The sequence below is a fragment of the Phalangium opilio genome, unplaced genomic scaffold (genome assembly GCF_054372755.1).
Source record: "Phalangium opilio isolate 3A_F unplaced genomic scaffold, DU_Popi_V2 ptg000089l_1, whole genome shotgun sequence".
In the NCBI taxonomy this organism is placed as follows: Eukaryota; Metazoa; Arthropoda; class Arachnida; order Opiliones; family Phalangiidae; genus Phalangium; species Phalangium opilio.
In genome coordinates this window covers 6555484-6572325 of record NW_028324194.1, presented here as the reverse complement: position 1 = coordinate 6572325, position 16842 = coordinate 6555484, and the positions used below count along the sequence as shown (strand labels likewise).

At 38.3% G+C, this 16842-nt stretch overlaps 3 protein-coding genes and 1 long non-coding RNA gene across 5 annotated transcripts in view; 2 read left to right on the top strand and 2 right to left on the bottom strand.

The window, feature by feature from the left end:
- Nucleotides 1–329: 329 nt before the first annotated feature.
- On the top strand, nt 330–10428 carry LOC149647234 (aurora kinase C-like). 2 transcript variants are annotated; one of them, XM_089850086.1, is made up of 7 exons: nt 330–583; nt 700–773; nt 849–957; nt 7356–7574; nt 7664–8044; nt 9921–10047; nt 10114–10428. In XM_089850086.1, exons 1-6 carry the CDS (start codon nt 563–565, stop codon nt 10044–10046), a joined length of 930 nt encoding a protein of 309 aa, XP_089706212.1. In that variant the 5' UTR covers nt 330–562; the 3' UTR covers nt 10047; nt 10114–10428. The 2 variants fall into 2 exon arrangements, with proteins under 2 accessions (XP_089706212.1, XP_089706211.1); XM_089850085.1 differs by having other exon boundaries at nt 334–583; nt 9921–10428.
- The window catches only part of LOC149647232 (uncharacterized), a 17158-nt gene continuing 6633 nt past the window's right edge, over nt 6318–16842 (bottom strand). Inside the window, exon 2 of the long non-coding RNA XR_016371899.1 lies at nt 6318–6807. This is a non-coding gene — a long non-coding RNA (uncharacterized LOC149647232). The remainder of the gene's footprint in view (nt 6808–16842) is intronic.
- Nucleotides 11564–14488, bottom strand: LOC149647233 (uncharacterized). The gene is made up of 2 exons (XM_089850088.1): nt 14262–14488; nt 11564–13093 (listed from the first exon to the last, which is right to left on the bottom strand). The coding sequence occupies exons 1-2, from the start codon at nt 14486–14488 to the stop codon at nt 12604–12606; spliced, it is 717 nt and encodes a 238-aa protein (XP_089706214.1). The 3' UTR covers nt 11564–12603.
- The window catches only part of Shark (SH2 ankyrin repeat kinase), a 20226-nt gene continuing 19068 nt past the window's right edge, over nt 15685–16842 (top strand). Inside the window, exon 1 of the mRNA XM_089850084.1 lies at nt 15685–15991. The gene's annotated coding sequence lies outside the window, so the exon portion shown is untranslated. The remainder of the gene's footprint in view (nt 15992–16842) is intronic.

Below are 16842 nucleotides of genomic sequence, written 5' to 3'. Positions count from 1 at the left end.
ATCCGCGCTCACGGACACAAGCTGTTCGCGGTCAAGTTTTCCCATATGAAATTATGAAATCACTGCGGCCATGTTTAAAAATTACTACCGGTAAAGTAATAAAAATGTCTCGGAGGGATGAAGGGTAACGAAATAAAACATAGCCTACTACAGGAAATACAGAATCAAACAGCTATTTCTGTATAGAACATTAGAACTCCAGCTTTTGAAACTGGCGGTCCGGTGCTCATGGTGCCGGGGTTTATTGAAAAATTTGCTTATTTCCGATTCTGTGTTGATTCTAGCTAGACAACGTAGCAGACTATCCCTTTGATATCACGTGACTTAAACTACCCAATGGCAGCATTTAAAATCCCAAATTTCCAGTAGATTAGAATTTTTGAATATGAGCGGAAATTCGGAAATCGGAATCTTTCTCTGAACACTGAACAGTGTCGGAGTGTATGTCCCGATTATCTTATTGAATAATTATACTACCGAATATTTTTTATTTAATTCTTATAGTTATTTGTTTGTTTCGTAAGTGTTAATTTAGTTAGTTATCCGTTATATAAATATAAATATGGACAAAGAAAATATACCTGTAAGTATTCCTTAGTCCTTATTGTCTAAACATATCTGTTAACGTTTCGTATTTAAATTTAATTAGCATTAATTAAGTTTTATCTGTAAAATGCACACACATCTTTCTGTTTTTAGAGAAACTCCTCTAAAGATAATAATAACTACGTTTCAAACACTAAAAATTCAGACAACTCTAACAAACCAATTAAGTCAGTGTTAATGATAATGATTTTTAATTAGGATTAATTTTAAAAATTAATATCTGTATTTTATAATAACACTAGAAAATGGACCCTTCAAGATTTTGATATCGGTAGACCATTGGGAAAGGGTAAATTTGGAAATGTTTATCTCGCGCGTGAGAAAAAAAGCAAGTACATCGTTGCCTTAAAGGTAAGTACTTACCTCAGTGTTAAAGGAACTTTCGGGAGGCATTTTGTGAGGGAAAGACTTAAATTACTAAAAAGAAAAATAAATGCTTAAATTCAGCTGAAAACTTTGCATTCCATCCATTTAATCGCTGTAAAAATTTGATCTAAAGGTTTGACTTAGTTTTCACATGATATGAATCTAGTTATAGAGTGCTGTCAGTTGTGACGTCAGATCCAAGATTAAACGTCACGAGTCTGCCTTTAGCAATGGGCGGCCATGACAGTTACTGTTTTTTCTTTATGGGAAAACAGCATGGGTGACGTCACACTGGCGCTTCTGACAGCACTCTATTTTATATAAGCGATCATAAATTATTAAATTACTAACAGTGATCATAAAATATTAAATTACTAGCGGTGATCATAAATTATTAAATTACTAACGGTGATCATAAATGATTAAATTACTAACGGTGATCATAAATGATTAAATTACTAACAGTGATCATAAATGATTAAATTACTAACGGTGATCATAAATGATTAAATTACTAACGGTGATCATAAATTATTAAATTACTGACGGTGATCATAAATGATTAAATTACTAACGGTGATCATAAATTATTAAATTACTGACGGTGATCATAAATTACTGACGGTGATCATAAATTACTAAATTACTGATGTTGATCATAAATTACTAAATTACTGATGTTGATCATAAATTACTAAATTACTGATGTTGATCATAAATTACTAAATTACTGATGTTGATCATAAATTACTAAATTACCGAGGGTGATCCTAAATTACTAAATTACTGAGGGTGATCATAAACAGTCAGGGTTCATACAAACATGGAAAACCTGGTAATCCTATTTGAAATTATAACACTCCTCCAATGTAAAAAATGCACCTGGAAATTTATCAGTAGTACTTTAGAAAACCTGGAAATATCAGGGAAATTGAATTGGCTTTGGAAATTTCGTATGAACCCCTGGCAGTGATCATAGTTTATCACACACAGTCAGGGTTCATACAAACCTGGAAAAATCAGGGAAATAAATAGTTGACAAAAACCTCAGGGAAAACTCAGTGAAATTTAGAATTTTTAGTAAAATTCAGGGAAATCGGGAAAATTTGCGTCAAACAGGGGGCGAGTACTAATTAAGCAAAATGTTCGTGAACATCCCCTCCATAGGATTAACATTACACTATACTTTGGAGGCTCATAACTCTGGTTATATTAGAGATACGGGGATCTCCTTTGAGTATGTCATAGTCCTATTTGTCCCCCATCCAAGGATACTAAAAACGTCGGGCTGCGTCAAACAGAGGCCGAGTAATTAAGCAAAATGTTCGTGAACATTCCCTCCATAGGATTAACATTACACTATACTTTGGAGGCTCATAACTCTGGTTATATTAGAGATACGGGGATCTCCTTTGAGTATGTCATAGTCCTATTTGTCCCCCATCCAAGGATACTAAAAACGTCGGGCTGCGTCAAACAGAGGCCGAGTAATTAAGCAAAATGTTCGTGAACATTCCCTCCATAGGATTAACATTACACTATACTTTGGAGGCTCATAACTCTGGTTATATTAGAGATACGGGGATCTCCTTTGAGTATGTCATAGTCCTATTTGTCCCCCATCCAAGGATACTAAAAACGTCGGGCTGCGTCAAACAGAGGCCGAGTAATTAAGCAAAATGTTCGTGAACATTCCCTCCATAGGATTAACATTACACTATACTTTGGAGGCTCATAACTCTGGTTATATTAGAGATACGGGGATCTCCTTTGAGTATGTCATAGTCCTATTTGTCCCCCATCCAAGGATACTAAAAACGTCGGGCTGCGTCAAACAGAGGCCGAGTAATTAAGCAAAATGTTCGTGAACATTCCCTCCATAGGATTAACATTACACTATACTTTGGAGGCTCATAACTCTGGTTATATTAGAGATACTGGGATCTCCTTTGAGTATGTCATAGTCCTATTTGTCCCCCATCCAAGGATACTAAAAACGTCGGGCTGCGTCAAACAGAGGCCGAGTAATTAAGCAAAATGTTCGTGAACATTCCCTCCATAGGATTAACATTACACTATACTTTGGAGGCTCATAACTCTGGTTATATTAGAGATACGGGGATCTCCTTTGAGTATGTCATAGTCCTATTTGTCCCCCATCCAAGGATACTAAAAACGTCGGGCTGCGTCAAACAGAGGCCGAGTAATTAAGCAAAATGTTCGTGAACATTCCCTCCATAGGATTAACATTACACTATACTTTGGAGGCTCATAACTCTGGTTATATTAGAGATACGGGGATCTCCTTTGAGTATGTCATAGTCCTATTTGTCCCCCATCCAAGGATACTAAAAACGTCGGGCTGCGTCAAACAGAGGCCGAGTAATTAAGCAAAATGTTCGTGAACATTCCCTCCATAGGATTAACATTACACTATACTTTGGAGGCTCATAACTCTGGTTATATTAGAGATACGGGGATCTCCTTTGAGTATGTCATAGTCCTATTTGTCCCCCATCCAAGGATACTAAAAACGTCGGGCTGCGTCAAACAGAGGCCGAGTAATTAAGCAAAATGTTCGTGAACATTCCCTCCATAGGATTAACATTACACTATACTTTGGAGGCTCATAACTCTGGTTATATTAGAGATACGGGGATCTCCTTTGAGTATGTCATAGTCCTATTTGTCCCCCATCCAAGGATACTAAAAACGTCGGGCTGCGTCAAACAGAGGCCGAGTAATTAAGCAAAATGTTCGTGAACATTCCCTCCATAGGATTAACATTACACTATACTTTGGAGGCTCATAACTCTGGTTATATTAGAGATACGGGGATCTCCTTTGAGTATGTCATAGTCCTATTTGTCCCCCATCCAAGGATACTAAAAACGTCGGGCTGCGTCAAACAGAGGCCGAGTAATTAAGCAAAATGTTCGTGAACATTCCCTCCATAGGATTAACATTACACTATACTTTGGAGGCTCATAACTCTGGTTATATTAGAGATACGGGGATCTCCTTTGAGTATGTCATAGTCCTATTTGTCCCCCATCCAAGGATACTAAAAACGTCGGGCTGCGTCAAACAGAGGCCGAGTAATTAAGCAAAATGTTCGTGAACATTCCCTCCATAGGATTAACATTACACTATACTTTGGAGGCTCATAACTCTGGTTATATTAGAGATACGGGGATCTCCTTTGAGTATGTCATAGTCCTATTTGTCCCCCATCCAAGGATACTAAAAACGTCGGGCTGCGTCAAACAGAGGCCGAGTAATTAAGCAAAATGTTCGTGAACATTCCCTCCATAGGATTAACATTACACTATACTTTGGAGGCTCATAACTCTGGTTATATTAGAGATACGGGGATCTCCTTTGAGTATGTCATAGTCCTATTTGTCCCCCATCCAAGGATACTAAAAACGTCGGGCTGCGTCAAACAGAGGCCGAGTAATTAAGCAAAATGTTCGTGAACATTCCCTCCATAGGATTAACATTACACTATACTTTGGAGGCTCATAACTCTGGTTATATTAGAGATACGGGGATCTCCTTTGAGTATGTCATAGTCCTATTTGTCCCCCATCCAAGGATACTAAAAACGTCGGGCTGCGTCAAACAGAGGCCGAGTAATTAAGCAAAATGTTCGTGAACATTCCCTCCATAGGATTAACATTACACTATACTTTGGAGGCTCATAACTCTGGTTATATTAGAGATACGGGGATCTCCTTTGAGTATGTCATAGTCCTATTTGTCCCCCATCCAAGGATACTAAAAACGTCGGGCTGCGTCAAACAGAGGCCGAGTAATTAAGCAAAATGTTCGTGAACATTCCCTCCATAGGATTAACATTACACTATACTTTGGAGGCTCATAACTCTGGTTATATTAGAGATACGGGGATCTCCTTTGAGTATGTCATAGTCCTATTTGTCCCCCATCCAAGGATACTAAAAACGTCGGGCTGCGTCAAACAGAGGCCGAGTAATTAAGCAAAATGTTCGTGAACATTCCCTCCATAGGATTAACATTACACTATACTTTGGAGGCTCATAACTCTGGTTATATTAGAGATACGGGGATCTCCTTTGAGTATGTCATAGTCCTATTTGTCCCCCATCCAAGGATACTAAAAACGTCGGGCTGCGTCAAACAGAGGCCGAGTAATTAAGCAAAATGTTCGTGAACATTCCCTCCATAGGATTAACATTACACTATACTTTGGAGGCTCATAACTCTGGTTATATTAGAGATACGGGGATCTCCTTTGAGTATGTCATAGTCCTATTTGTCCCCCATCCAAGGATACTAAAAACGTCGGGCTGCGTCAAACAGAGGCCGAGTAATTAAGCAAAATGTTCGTGAACATTCCCTCCATAGGATTAACATTACACTATACTTTGGAGGCTCATAACTCTGGTTATATTAGAGATACGGGGATCTCCTTTGAGTATGTCATAGTCCTATTTGTCCCCCATCCAAGGATACTAAAAACGTCGGGCTGCGTCAAACAGAGGCCGAGTAATTAAGCAAAATGTTCGTGAACATTCCCTCCATAGGATTAACATTACACTATACTTTGGAGGCTCATAACTCTGGTTATATTAGAGATACGGGGATCTCCTTTGAGTATGTCATAGTCCTATTTGTCCCCCATCCAAGGATACTAAAAACGTCGGGCTGCGTCAAACAGAGGCCGAGTAATTAAGCAAAATGTTCGTGAACATTCCCTCCATAGGATTAACATTACACTATACTTTGGAGGCTCATAACTCTGGTTATATTAGAGATACGGGGATCTCCTTTGAGTATGTCATAGTCCTATTTGTCCCCCATCCAAGGATACTAAAAACGTCGGGCTGCGTCAAACAGAGGCCGAGTAATTAAGCAAAATGTTCGTGAACATTCCCTCCATAGGATTAACATTACACTATACTTTGGAGGCTCATAACTCTGGTTATATTAGAGATACGGGGATCTCCTTTGAGTATGTCATAGTCCTATTTGTCCCCCATCCAAGGATACTAAAAACGTCGGGCTGCGTCAAACAGAGGCCGAGTAATTAAGCAAAATGTTCGTGAACATTCCCTCCATAGGATTAACATTACACTATACTTTGGAGGCTCATAACTCTGGTTATATTAGAGATACGGGGATCTCCTTTGAGTATGTCATAGTCCTATTTGTCTCCCATCCAAGGATACTAAAAACGTCGGGCTGCGTCAAACAGAGGCCGAGTAATTAAGCAAAATGTTCGTGAACATTCCCTCCATAGGATTAACATTACACTATACTTTGGAGGCTCATAACTCTGGTTATATTAGAGATACGGGGATCTCCTTTGAGTATGTCATAGTCCTATTTGTCCCCCATCCAAGGATACTAAAAACGTCGGGCTGCGTCAAACAGAGGCCGAGTAATTAAGCAAAATGTTCGTGAACATTCCCTCCATAGGATTAACATTACACTATACTTTGGAGGCTCATAACTCTGGTTATATTAGAGATACGGGGATCTCCTTTGAGTATGTCATAGTCCTATTTGTCCCCCATCCAAGGATACTAAAAACGTCGGGCTGCGTCAAACAGAGGCCGAGTAATTAAGCAAAATATTCATAAACACCCTCCATTGGATTAACATTACACTGTACTTTGGAGGCTCATAACTCTGGTTATATTAGAGATACGGGGATGTCCTTAGAGTATGTTATAGTCCTATTTGCCCCCCATCCAAGGATACATGAAACTTGGGGTTACGTCAAACAGGGGCCGAGTAATTAAGCAAAATATTCATAAACACCCTCCATTGGATTAACATTACACTATACTTTGGAGGCTCATAACTCTGGTTCTTCTAGAGATACGGGGATCTCCTTTGAGTATGTCATAGTCCTATTCCCCCCCCCCTCCTTCGTTAACATTAACTCCATAAGATACTCCATATACGGGAAAAACCTGGAAAATTCAGGGAAGTATATGGGGAAAAACCTGGAAATCTCAGGGAAATTTGTTTTCCAAAAGTGGTATGAACCCTGCACTGTAAACAACACTACAATGGGAATTTAGACAACCATAAAACGCTTAAACCTAAGAGCATTAAACACAGATGGACTGGAAAAGTTATAATCTAAAACAATCCCCGTTCTTCAAATGGCACATCGCCTGTCAGCAGCGCCCCTAGCGGGAGAGTCCCGAAACATTTCGACTCATAAGCCTTTATTATGTTATGGCTATGCTTTGAGTCGAAAAAGTTTCAATCTTGGTCGCGGGATGGCGCTTGAGAGGCGCTGCCCTAAAAGAACCAACCATACGCCACCCGTATCTCCATTTCAATCCATCTGTGCTTAATGGCTTCGATATTTTCGTCACTCATAGGTGCTTTTCAAGACTCAACTTCAAAAGAACGGTGTTGAACACCAACTCCGTCGGGAGATCGAGATCCAAACTCATTTAAAGCATCCGAATATCTTGAGAATGTACGGATATTTTTACGACGACACTCGTGTCTACCTTATCCTGGAATACGCTGCCAGAGGCGAACTTTACAAGGCCCTCCAAGAAGTTGGCAGGTTCAACGAAGCCACCGCCGCAAGGGTCAGTAATCTTAGGTAGAACTAAGCCTTCTCAAAAATGACCATAAAGTTCACGGCGTGTTTTGCCCCCTCCCCTTTTTCACTTTTCAGTACATGAAAGAACTGGCAACGGCCCTGAAGTATTGCCACCAAATGAAAGTGATCCATCGGGACATTAAACCCGAGAACTTGCTCCTGGGTTTCGAAGGGGAGTTGAAAATCGCGGACTTTGGGTGGTCGGTCCACGCACCGTCCTCCCGAAGAGCCACAATGTGCGGAACCCTCGACTACCTCCCACCGGAGATGATTGAGCACAAGAAATACAACGAGACGGTTGACCTCTGGAGCATCGGGGTACTTTGCTACGAATTCCTGGTGGGCAAACCCCCCTTTGAGACCAGTACCGCTGCCGAGACCTACCAAAGGATTATTAAGGTTCAGTTGAGCTTCCCGCCCTACGTCTCACCGCTTGCCCAAGATTTAATAAGAAAAGTAAGTATTTTATTGGCACGGTATTTCAGGGGACTGAAGTAACTGCAGGGAGACCAGTGGTCCTATAAATCCTATAAAATCCTATATTTTTCAACCTGTCCTATATTATCCTCTAACTATTTCGTGAAAGGTCCTATAATATCTAATATTTTCAAAATGGATCCTATAATATCCAATATTTTCATGAAAGGTCCTATAATATCCAATATTTTCATGATAGATCCTATGTTATCCAATATTTTCATGATAGGTCCTATAATATCCAATATTTTCGTGAAAGGTCCTATAATATCTAATATTTTCATGATAGGTCCTATAATATCTAATATTTTCATGATAGGTCCTATAATATCTAATATTTTCATGATAAGTCCTATAATATCTAATATTTTCATGAAAGATCCTATAATATCCTATAATTTCGTGAAAGATCCTATAATGTCCAATATTTTCGTGAAAGGTCCTATAATATGTAATATTTTCGTGAAAGGTCCTGTAATATGTAATATTTTCATGAAAGATCCTATAATATCTAATATTTTCATGAAAGATCCTATAATATCCAATATTTTCATGAAAGATCCTATAATATCCAATATTTTCATGATAGATCCTATAATATCCTATATTTTCATGATAGATCCTATAATATCCAATATTTTCATGATAGGTCCTATAATATCCTATATTTTCATGATAGATCCTATAATATCTAATATTTTCATGATCGATCCTATAATATCCAATATTTTCGTGAAAGGTCCTATAATATCCAATATTTTCGTGAAAGGTCCTATAATATCCAATATTTTCGTGAAAGGTCCTATAATATCCAATATTTTCGTGAAAGGTCCTATAATATCCAATATTTTCGTGAAAGGTCCTATAATATCCAATGTTTTCATGAAAGGTCCTATAATATCCAATGTTTTCATGAAAGGTCCTATAATATCCAATGTTTTCATGAAAGGTCCTATAATATCCAATGTTTTCATGATAGATCCTATAATATCTAATATTTTCATGAAAGGTCCTATAATATCCAATGTTTTCATGATAGATCCTATAATATCTAATATTTTCGTGGAAGGTCCTATAATATCTAATATTTTCATGAAAGGTCCTATAATATCCTATAATTTCGTGAAAAGTCCTATAATATCCTATAATTTCGTGAAAAGTCCTATAATATCCTATAATTTCGTGAAAAGTCCTATAATATCCTATATTTTCATGATAGGTCCTATAATATCCTATATATTTGACTTAGTGGAAGTTTTCGTGTAGTTTAGCATCAATTTATCAAATTTAGCACTTTTATCGAGATCACATTTGACTGGACACAAAAATTGGGGACCTTTTCCAAATATTAAAGGAATTAAATATTAAAATTAGCATAAATGATCTCTTATTTCAAAATAATTAGCTTTTAATTAGTCTGAAATTAAAATCAAGGACCACTGCGCCATCCGACATTGCTTTAGTGGCGTCTGCTAAATTGAACCACTTACCCCTAAAAAGATCGGTTGAATTCTCACAGGCTGAGAGAGAGGTAAGGGTAAGGTATAGCCCACTCGATCACGCGTGTAAGTGGTTCGATTTAGCAGACGCCACTAAACCAATGGCGGCGGGGTGGCGCAGTAGTCCTTGATTTTAATTTCAGACTAATTAAAAGCTAATTATTTTGCAATAAGAGATCATTTATTTCTTTTAATATTTAATTCCTTTTAAATTTAGAAAAAGGCCGTTCTTTTAAGGTATAATGTTACCCCTGAACTCTGACCTTAATCCCTTTGACTGTACGCATTCCTGCCTAAGATTATCATAGTATAATTATTCACGTTAGCGCATTTTAATTTCATTTAAACCAATTAAGTTGCTGAAAAGGAATCCATCGGAGAGACTTCCATTGGACTCCGTATTGATTCATCCGTGGATTGTTGAAAATAACATGGCTATTACTGAAAAACCCGCAGCAAGAAGTTCCTCGGCTTCCTCCTAAAGTACCAAGGCTTAGGACTAATGATATATTGATTTTAGTATCGCTTCAAATTTGTTTTCTGTTTCAGGGGTTTTTAAAATTATTCATATTTGCATTGTAACTTTGAAATTTTGTATTATCACCAATTTTTTAACGGAATCAACTGTAAATAACATATCGTGTATTATTTTTGAAATTCAATAAATGTGTCTTTGTATTAATCTCCCCCATATCCGCAATCCGCCACGTTGAACTAAACTGGAGCCAAGGCCCAAGGGTTAAATGATTCTGCTGAAATTTTGAACTCTTAATTAAAAATGGTTTGTGTATTAACGAAAGCTGCATATTTTGGGTCGTTATTGTATTAATGCGCAGCTAGATAAAGACAATATAAAACACAAAAGCAGATTATTGGTTAAATTAAAAGAAATAACCTCATCAGTATCCTAATAAGTTTATAAGATATGTTCCATAAGTTTGTCACTGGTTACTGAGACCTTGTCATGGAGTGACGTGGGTGAAATGGGGTGGCGTAGCAAGAGGATCCCGGGTGGGATCCCGGACTGTGGCACCGGGTGAAAATCTGGGAACAAATCCTTCCGCGTTGAGTTTGCAAGTTCTCTCTCCGCTTGTTAAAAGGAGTTTTCCTCCGCGGTCTAACCCGGTTTCTCCTTTCCATCAAAACTCTCAGAGATTAACGGTAATAGTTAGTATAGGGCGCTGTAGGTTAGCTGTGGCATAGGGGCTAGCCCCCTGCACCCCTCTATGCATTGTGAAGGGACCCACCTGTAAATAAGTCGCGAGTTGACTTAGTGTGGACATCCCTTCCTAGACCAAGCTTAGATTATTAAATGTCATAAATTCTCGTAAAGTGACGCCTGGTGAGGCGCTGCTGTCAAAGGCTTAGTACAAACTAAATAGGAGAAGATGGACTACAAAATTAACCACCGAGTGTAGGACTTCAATTCTCGCTTGTCGTTCTCAAACTAGCTCGAACTGTACGTCTATTAGTAGCACTACGATGTATAGGTAGTGTCATCTTATAAACTATGATTTTTAGCTACGAGTGTGAAAGACATACTGGCTTTAACGATAATGATTTGTGAGTAGAGTTGGATAGAGGAAAATACTTTCTTTGCTAAGTGGTTTGGCTTGGCAAAGGCTAGTGAGCGGCATTTATACATGCACGTATAAATCCCGCCCACAAAGGCCTCTAGCTTCTCCATGCCAAAACTGGAGTTCTTAAGGAGAGTCAACTTGTAGGGGACCCGCTGCAGCACTATGCTTTAATGTACTCTAACTGTTTGGCCATCTCGAATTAGTGAGTTCGGAAACGCGAATACTGTACTGCATTACCACATACGAAACTAAGACGCCCGGCCCAAACACACCCAGCTAAAACGGAAATCTTTTTTACGTGACTTGTTATTAAATCACAAACTATGAACATGGACATGGCATAGTCGCTTAATCGCTTGTCTAGGTTTCTAAAGCTCGCGTCAAAAATTCAAGACCAAAAAGTATGTAAAGCAAATATTTGGTTTGTAAAAATAGTTTAAAATAACTTTTTTTAAAGCATGAAAGAGATTATACAACAATATTTAAAAATCTTTTCTAAACAATTTTAAATGCGTCAAGGTAAATAACAAGGTATTTGGCATTGCTACTTTTGAGATCATCAATGGATTCGCGTAAAAGGAATTGGTCGAAAAATAAAAGGTCATACAGCCCTTTTTTGTTCACGAAAAAATACCTTAAGTCCTTTAGTTGTTTGTCCCCCGAATTTGCGCTGCTTAATACTGTTCGTATTAAAGGAAAAGTTTGGGTAACATAACTGATTATACCTCAAAATAACGGCCTTTTTCTAAATATAAAAGGAATTAAATATTAAAATGAAAATAAATGATCTCTTATTACAATATGATAATTAGCATTTAATTAGTCTTAAAGTAACAGGCGGCTCCATTTTCACCCCTAGCATGCTGGCTAATCTTCTGGACACGAATTTTACCTTGCCAAAGGCAGGAACCAATCAGACCTAATGCACTAGGTCCCATTGGTTCCTGCCTTTGGTTTAACTAGCCTTTGCCAAGCTTAGCCAACGTGTAGCAGAAAAGGCATCTTTCAGGGGCGTCAACGGAGCCGCCCTTTGCTTTAAAAAAAGGGGACTACTGCGCCACCCGCCATTGGCTTAGTGGCGTCTGCTAAATCGAACCTCTTATGCGCGTGATCGAGTGGCTATGCCCTACTTTACCTCTCAGCCTATGAGAATTCAACCAATCCCTTTAAGGGTAAGTGGTTCGATTTAGCAGACGCCACTAAATCAACGGCGGATGGCGCAGTATAGTCCTCGTTTTTAAGAGCAATTAAATGCTAATTATCATATTGTAGTAAGAGATCGTTTATTTTATTTTCTTTTAATATTTAATTCCTTTTATACTTAGAAAATGTCCGTTCTTTTTAAGGTATAATGTTATGTTACCTGAACTTTTCTTTTAATAAGTACAGACATTTGTTGAGGCAAATTACTTGCGTATTCTTTTCCACTAAAATCGTTATATCTGGTACTGATCGTTCTCTATGGCGTTTCTCGATGTTTCATGCGAGGGCTTGAAAAATGTGTCGAGCTGAATCTGATAATTTCATCAGCCCTAAAATTGCACCTGTCAAACGTTTCGTCGCACTTGTCGAGTCCGCCGGTGAGACCGACGGCTAAAGCCCTGTTCAAGAGATGAATAGCGGGGTTCGAAGTCCCAAGACCGTTTGAAGCGGATCGCGTAGACATTTTCACGTATCTGTCAAGGGTTTCGATAGTAAGCGGTTTAGCGTACTTGTAGGCGAATGCGCTTTCTTTGTCATTGCGCGCGTTAGTGAATTTGATGATAGGGGATGGCTCCAATTTGATCCACGCAAAGTTTCGTGTGGGGGAATCGAGTGGAGTTCGAACGTATATGGATTCCAATTTACGCCTTGGAACGGTTGTATCATTGGTGTCCGTAGTCATACGGGCACTTTCTTGAAGGGATCTTTCAAGAATCGCATTTCTCACCACGCTGAATTGAAAAGGACTGCGAGAAATATAATACGGAGTTATCTTAATTTTTAGAATTCGGTGGTGATCGAGGCAACCTTATAGGTATGGGGGTTACCACTCCATCCCTCTCTCCTTCAAGGTGCCACAGGAGCCGAGATTTGCTTTAAAGGAAAATCTAGTGACATTTTGTCGATTCTTCTTCCAATTTTAAAACCTAATTCAAATTAGAACGAGACTTCGTGGATATAATCTGAAAATAACTCCTCCGACCAATCGCGAAACGCCCTGCCTTCTTGCTAACAAATTTCCCGTGGCATGCTGCATGTCGAATGAAATTTAGCGCGAGATGCAGGTAGACTTTTTAAATTATCTATTTAATCCCAAACTTAATTGAATTTTAAAATCATTCCGAAGTAATTGCTTGATGTTTCTCTATACATTCAATTTAGGATCAGATTTTATGGATAATGCGAAATAAGGACCTCCGACCTATCGCATAACGCCCTGCCTTCCTGTTAACAAAATTTCCGTTGCACGCTCTACATCTCGTGCCACGATTCTCACATCGCGAGCAACTTTTATCAAATCTCCCACTAAATTTCATTCGGCATGGAGAATTTGCCTCGAGAATTTTGTTAACAAGAAGGCAGGGCGTTACGCGATTGGTCGGAGATCCTTATTTCAAATTATCCATATTATCTGAACCTAATTTGAATTTAAAAATCAATCGGAGATATTTCCTGGATGTTTCACTATGCAGGCTGGTCTTATAATTAGTAGAAGAATCAATAAAAAATCACTTGATTTTCCTTTCCACCCTCAAGTTTGACCATTATATAGTTTTCGGACTAGGAGGATTGATACCATTTACAACAAGAGGCCAGGCTACTTGGCGGACAATGTACAACACCAAAAAGCCTGGCGCTCCAGCACGCTAAGAACGATATTTTACAGTTTTCCGCCACGTGCTTACCACGTGGGTGCATACTCGTTTTGGGAAATAGAGTGCTGTCAGTTGTGACGTCAGATCCAAGGTTAAACGTCACGAGTCTGCCTTTAGCAATGGGCGGCCATGACAGTTACCGTTTTTTCTTTATGGGAAAACAGCATGGGTGACGTCACACCCGCGCTTCTGACAGCACTCTATAGACATAGACATTTTTGGTAAATTTCTCAAATTCCCTTTTATTGAATTGACTTACCTAAAAGTTGACGTGATTCTATCCGCCTGAAGTGCATAATCAGTTGCGTTGATTCCAACACCGCAGATTAACTTCAGAAAACAATCTGAATCGTCACCTTTGAGAAGAATGATGAACACGCTTTCGGACATTGATTCTCCTTGGTCATAGGTAGCTGGTAGACCCCAATCTTGGCGCTCGCAGCTAATCCCGCCAATTAAAATGCATAACAAGATGCACAGAAGCATCGCTTTTAACTTCTAGTTAACTTTCACGTCAAAGAGTTTATAGTTAGGGCTAATCCAGACGATAAAATTTGGAAAGAGAATGGGGAAATTTGAAATTGATTAGGAACTATTTTCTTTGATAGCGAGATATACTTTGAAGCTTTCCCGCGTGGATTGGAGAATTTCCATAAAAATTGAAACAACTAAACGTGAAAATGAAGCTTTTTGAGTTTTTGCAATAAATTTTAAATATTTGCATTGGAAACGAGATAATGAAGTTAGACTGAACTATGATAAGAAAATGTTTGTTCACTACCACATTTTAATCATTTAATTTCAACGAGTATCGTTTTTGATTGGTCAAGCTCGTTGGTGTAAAGAAAGGCCGGCTTATCAGCTAGTGAATTCATAATTTTTTTTACACTTTGTAGTGTTATTTTCTGCGGTTTGTTATATTTTGAGGTCATACTTGAAAGGTCAATTTCAAGGGCAATACCATGGTAAAGTAATATATTTAGATTATTCAACTGCCTAAAAGCTTGAATCGTTTTAGAATAATAGAATACATTTTAACAAAACTCAAGAGTAAAATTTCAGGACATTTGAACCAGTAGAAACGAAGATGTAATCTGTCTTAGCATTTAACCCATCATTTTGACATTTAAAAATAATTTATAAAGAAACTATCCATTCTAGAAGCTTGAATACTATTAAGTATAATAAAACACGTCGAAAAACACGTCTCATTAAAATTGCAGGTCATTTGGATCAGTAGGACAGAGGATATGGTCAAAAAATCCGACTTCCTCCCATAGAATTTAACGTTATTTTTGAGTTCCTTCGAATTTCCCGCCGATAATCCAAAAGTTCTACTTTTGGCTGATTGTACTATAGTGCTAGCCATTGTGCTAGCAGCTTGCGATGATGAGCGCGTGATCGTGTGGGCTATGCTTGAAGAGAGACTTCATAGCAGGGCCGGAAATAAACACAGGACACTGGACATTGTCTCTGACTCTTGGAATCAGTCTGGGAAATAAGGATATTTCTTAAACTAGTCCTTGGGACCAGTGACCCCCTAGTTCCTAAAAAATAAACTGGGCTCAGCACTGGTCCCTGCCTTTTTTCTCCCATAGATTTACAATTAATAAACTGGTCCCGCGAGGACCGGTAACCCCGACTTTTCGAATTAAAAAGCTAGTACAAGCATTTAATAAACTGATTTTGGACCAGAGGAAGTGTGCTATTTCCCAGACTGCTTGGAATACCTCGAAAAATGTCGCCTTCATAGACTGTAAACCTGTCCTTATTTCCGGGGCTGATCCAGAGAATGTTAACGTCGTCTGCGAAACGAATACACCCGACCCATAGACATTAGAATACTGTATCTCTATGAATAAACCTGTTGTTGTGGTTGCGTTATTGGACTTATTGCATCATATTGTGACATTCATGTGAAGTTAAGAAACGAAACAGCGAAAGTATTCAACATTAAAAACATGAAATTAATGTCATAAATAAAACGAAGTAAGTAAAGACAAATGAATTGTTAAGTTTGTACTCCATTAATAACCATTAGCGCAAAATTGTTGGGTCGCCAAGGTAAAGGTTTCCTGTGACCTGGTTCAGCCTGGTTGCTCTGTCTTGTTGGTTTTGATTAATAATTAATTATGTTATGTTGAACTTACGTTAATTTGCTTTTTATTAGCTGCCATTGATGTAATATTTGTTAGACCATATCCTTGTCAAGCATGTTTAGGTTAACGCACACCTCTACCCGATTTGTAAAGCGGTAGGATTGCACTTTACGTGACCCACCCAACTAACAATGGTTCCTAGTTAATTCGACCCTGAGGAGTCCGAAAAAAATAGTTAAAAAATTATTTGGCCGCCGCAAGTTGGTTAAAAAAATTTTTGAAAATTTTAAAATCCATGCACTTACCGCCATTGAAGCCGCTATCCCCTTAACGCATTCTGCACTCAATCTTGCAAAATAAGCCGGGGGGGACTGTGAAAAATTGACGTACTCGCGCCGGAAACATTGACGTACTCGCGCCGGAGATATAGCTATGGAATTTTTTAAGCTTACTGAAACTGTTCATTTCTGATAAAAGGACGGAAATATAATGCGAGAAAAACTGCTATGTTTTGGGAAAATCGTTGAATTTTTGGGGAATTCGATAATTAATAACGGCAAATTTTGGTAAAATCTTTGAATTTTTGGGGAATTCGATAATTGATAACGGCAAATTTTGGTAAATGCCGTCAAATTATTCTTGAATTTGATAAATCTGAAGGACAATATTTTGGAAAAGGTGTCAAATTATTCGGGAATTTGATAAATGTGAAGGACGATATCATGAAAAAGGTGTCAAATT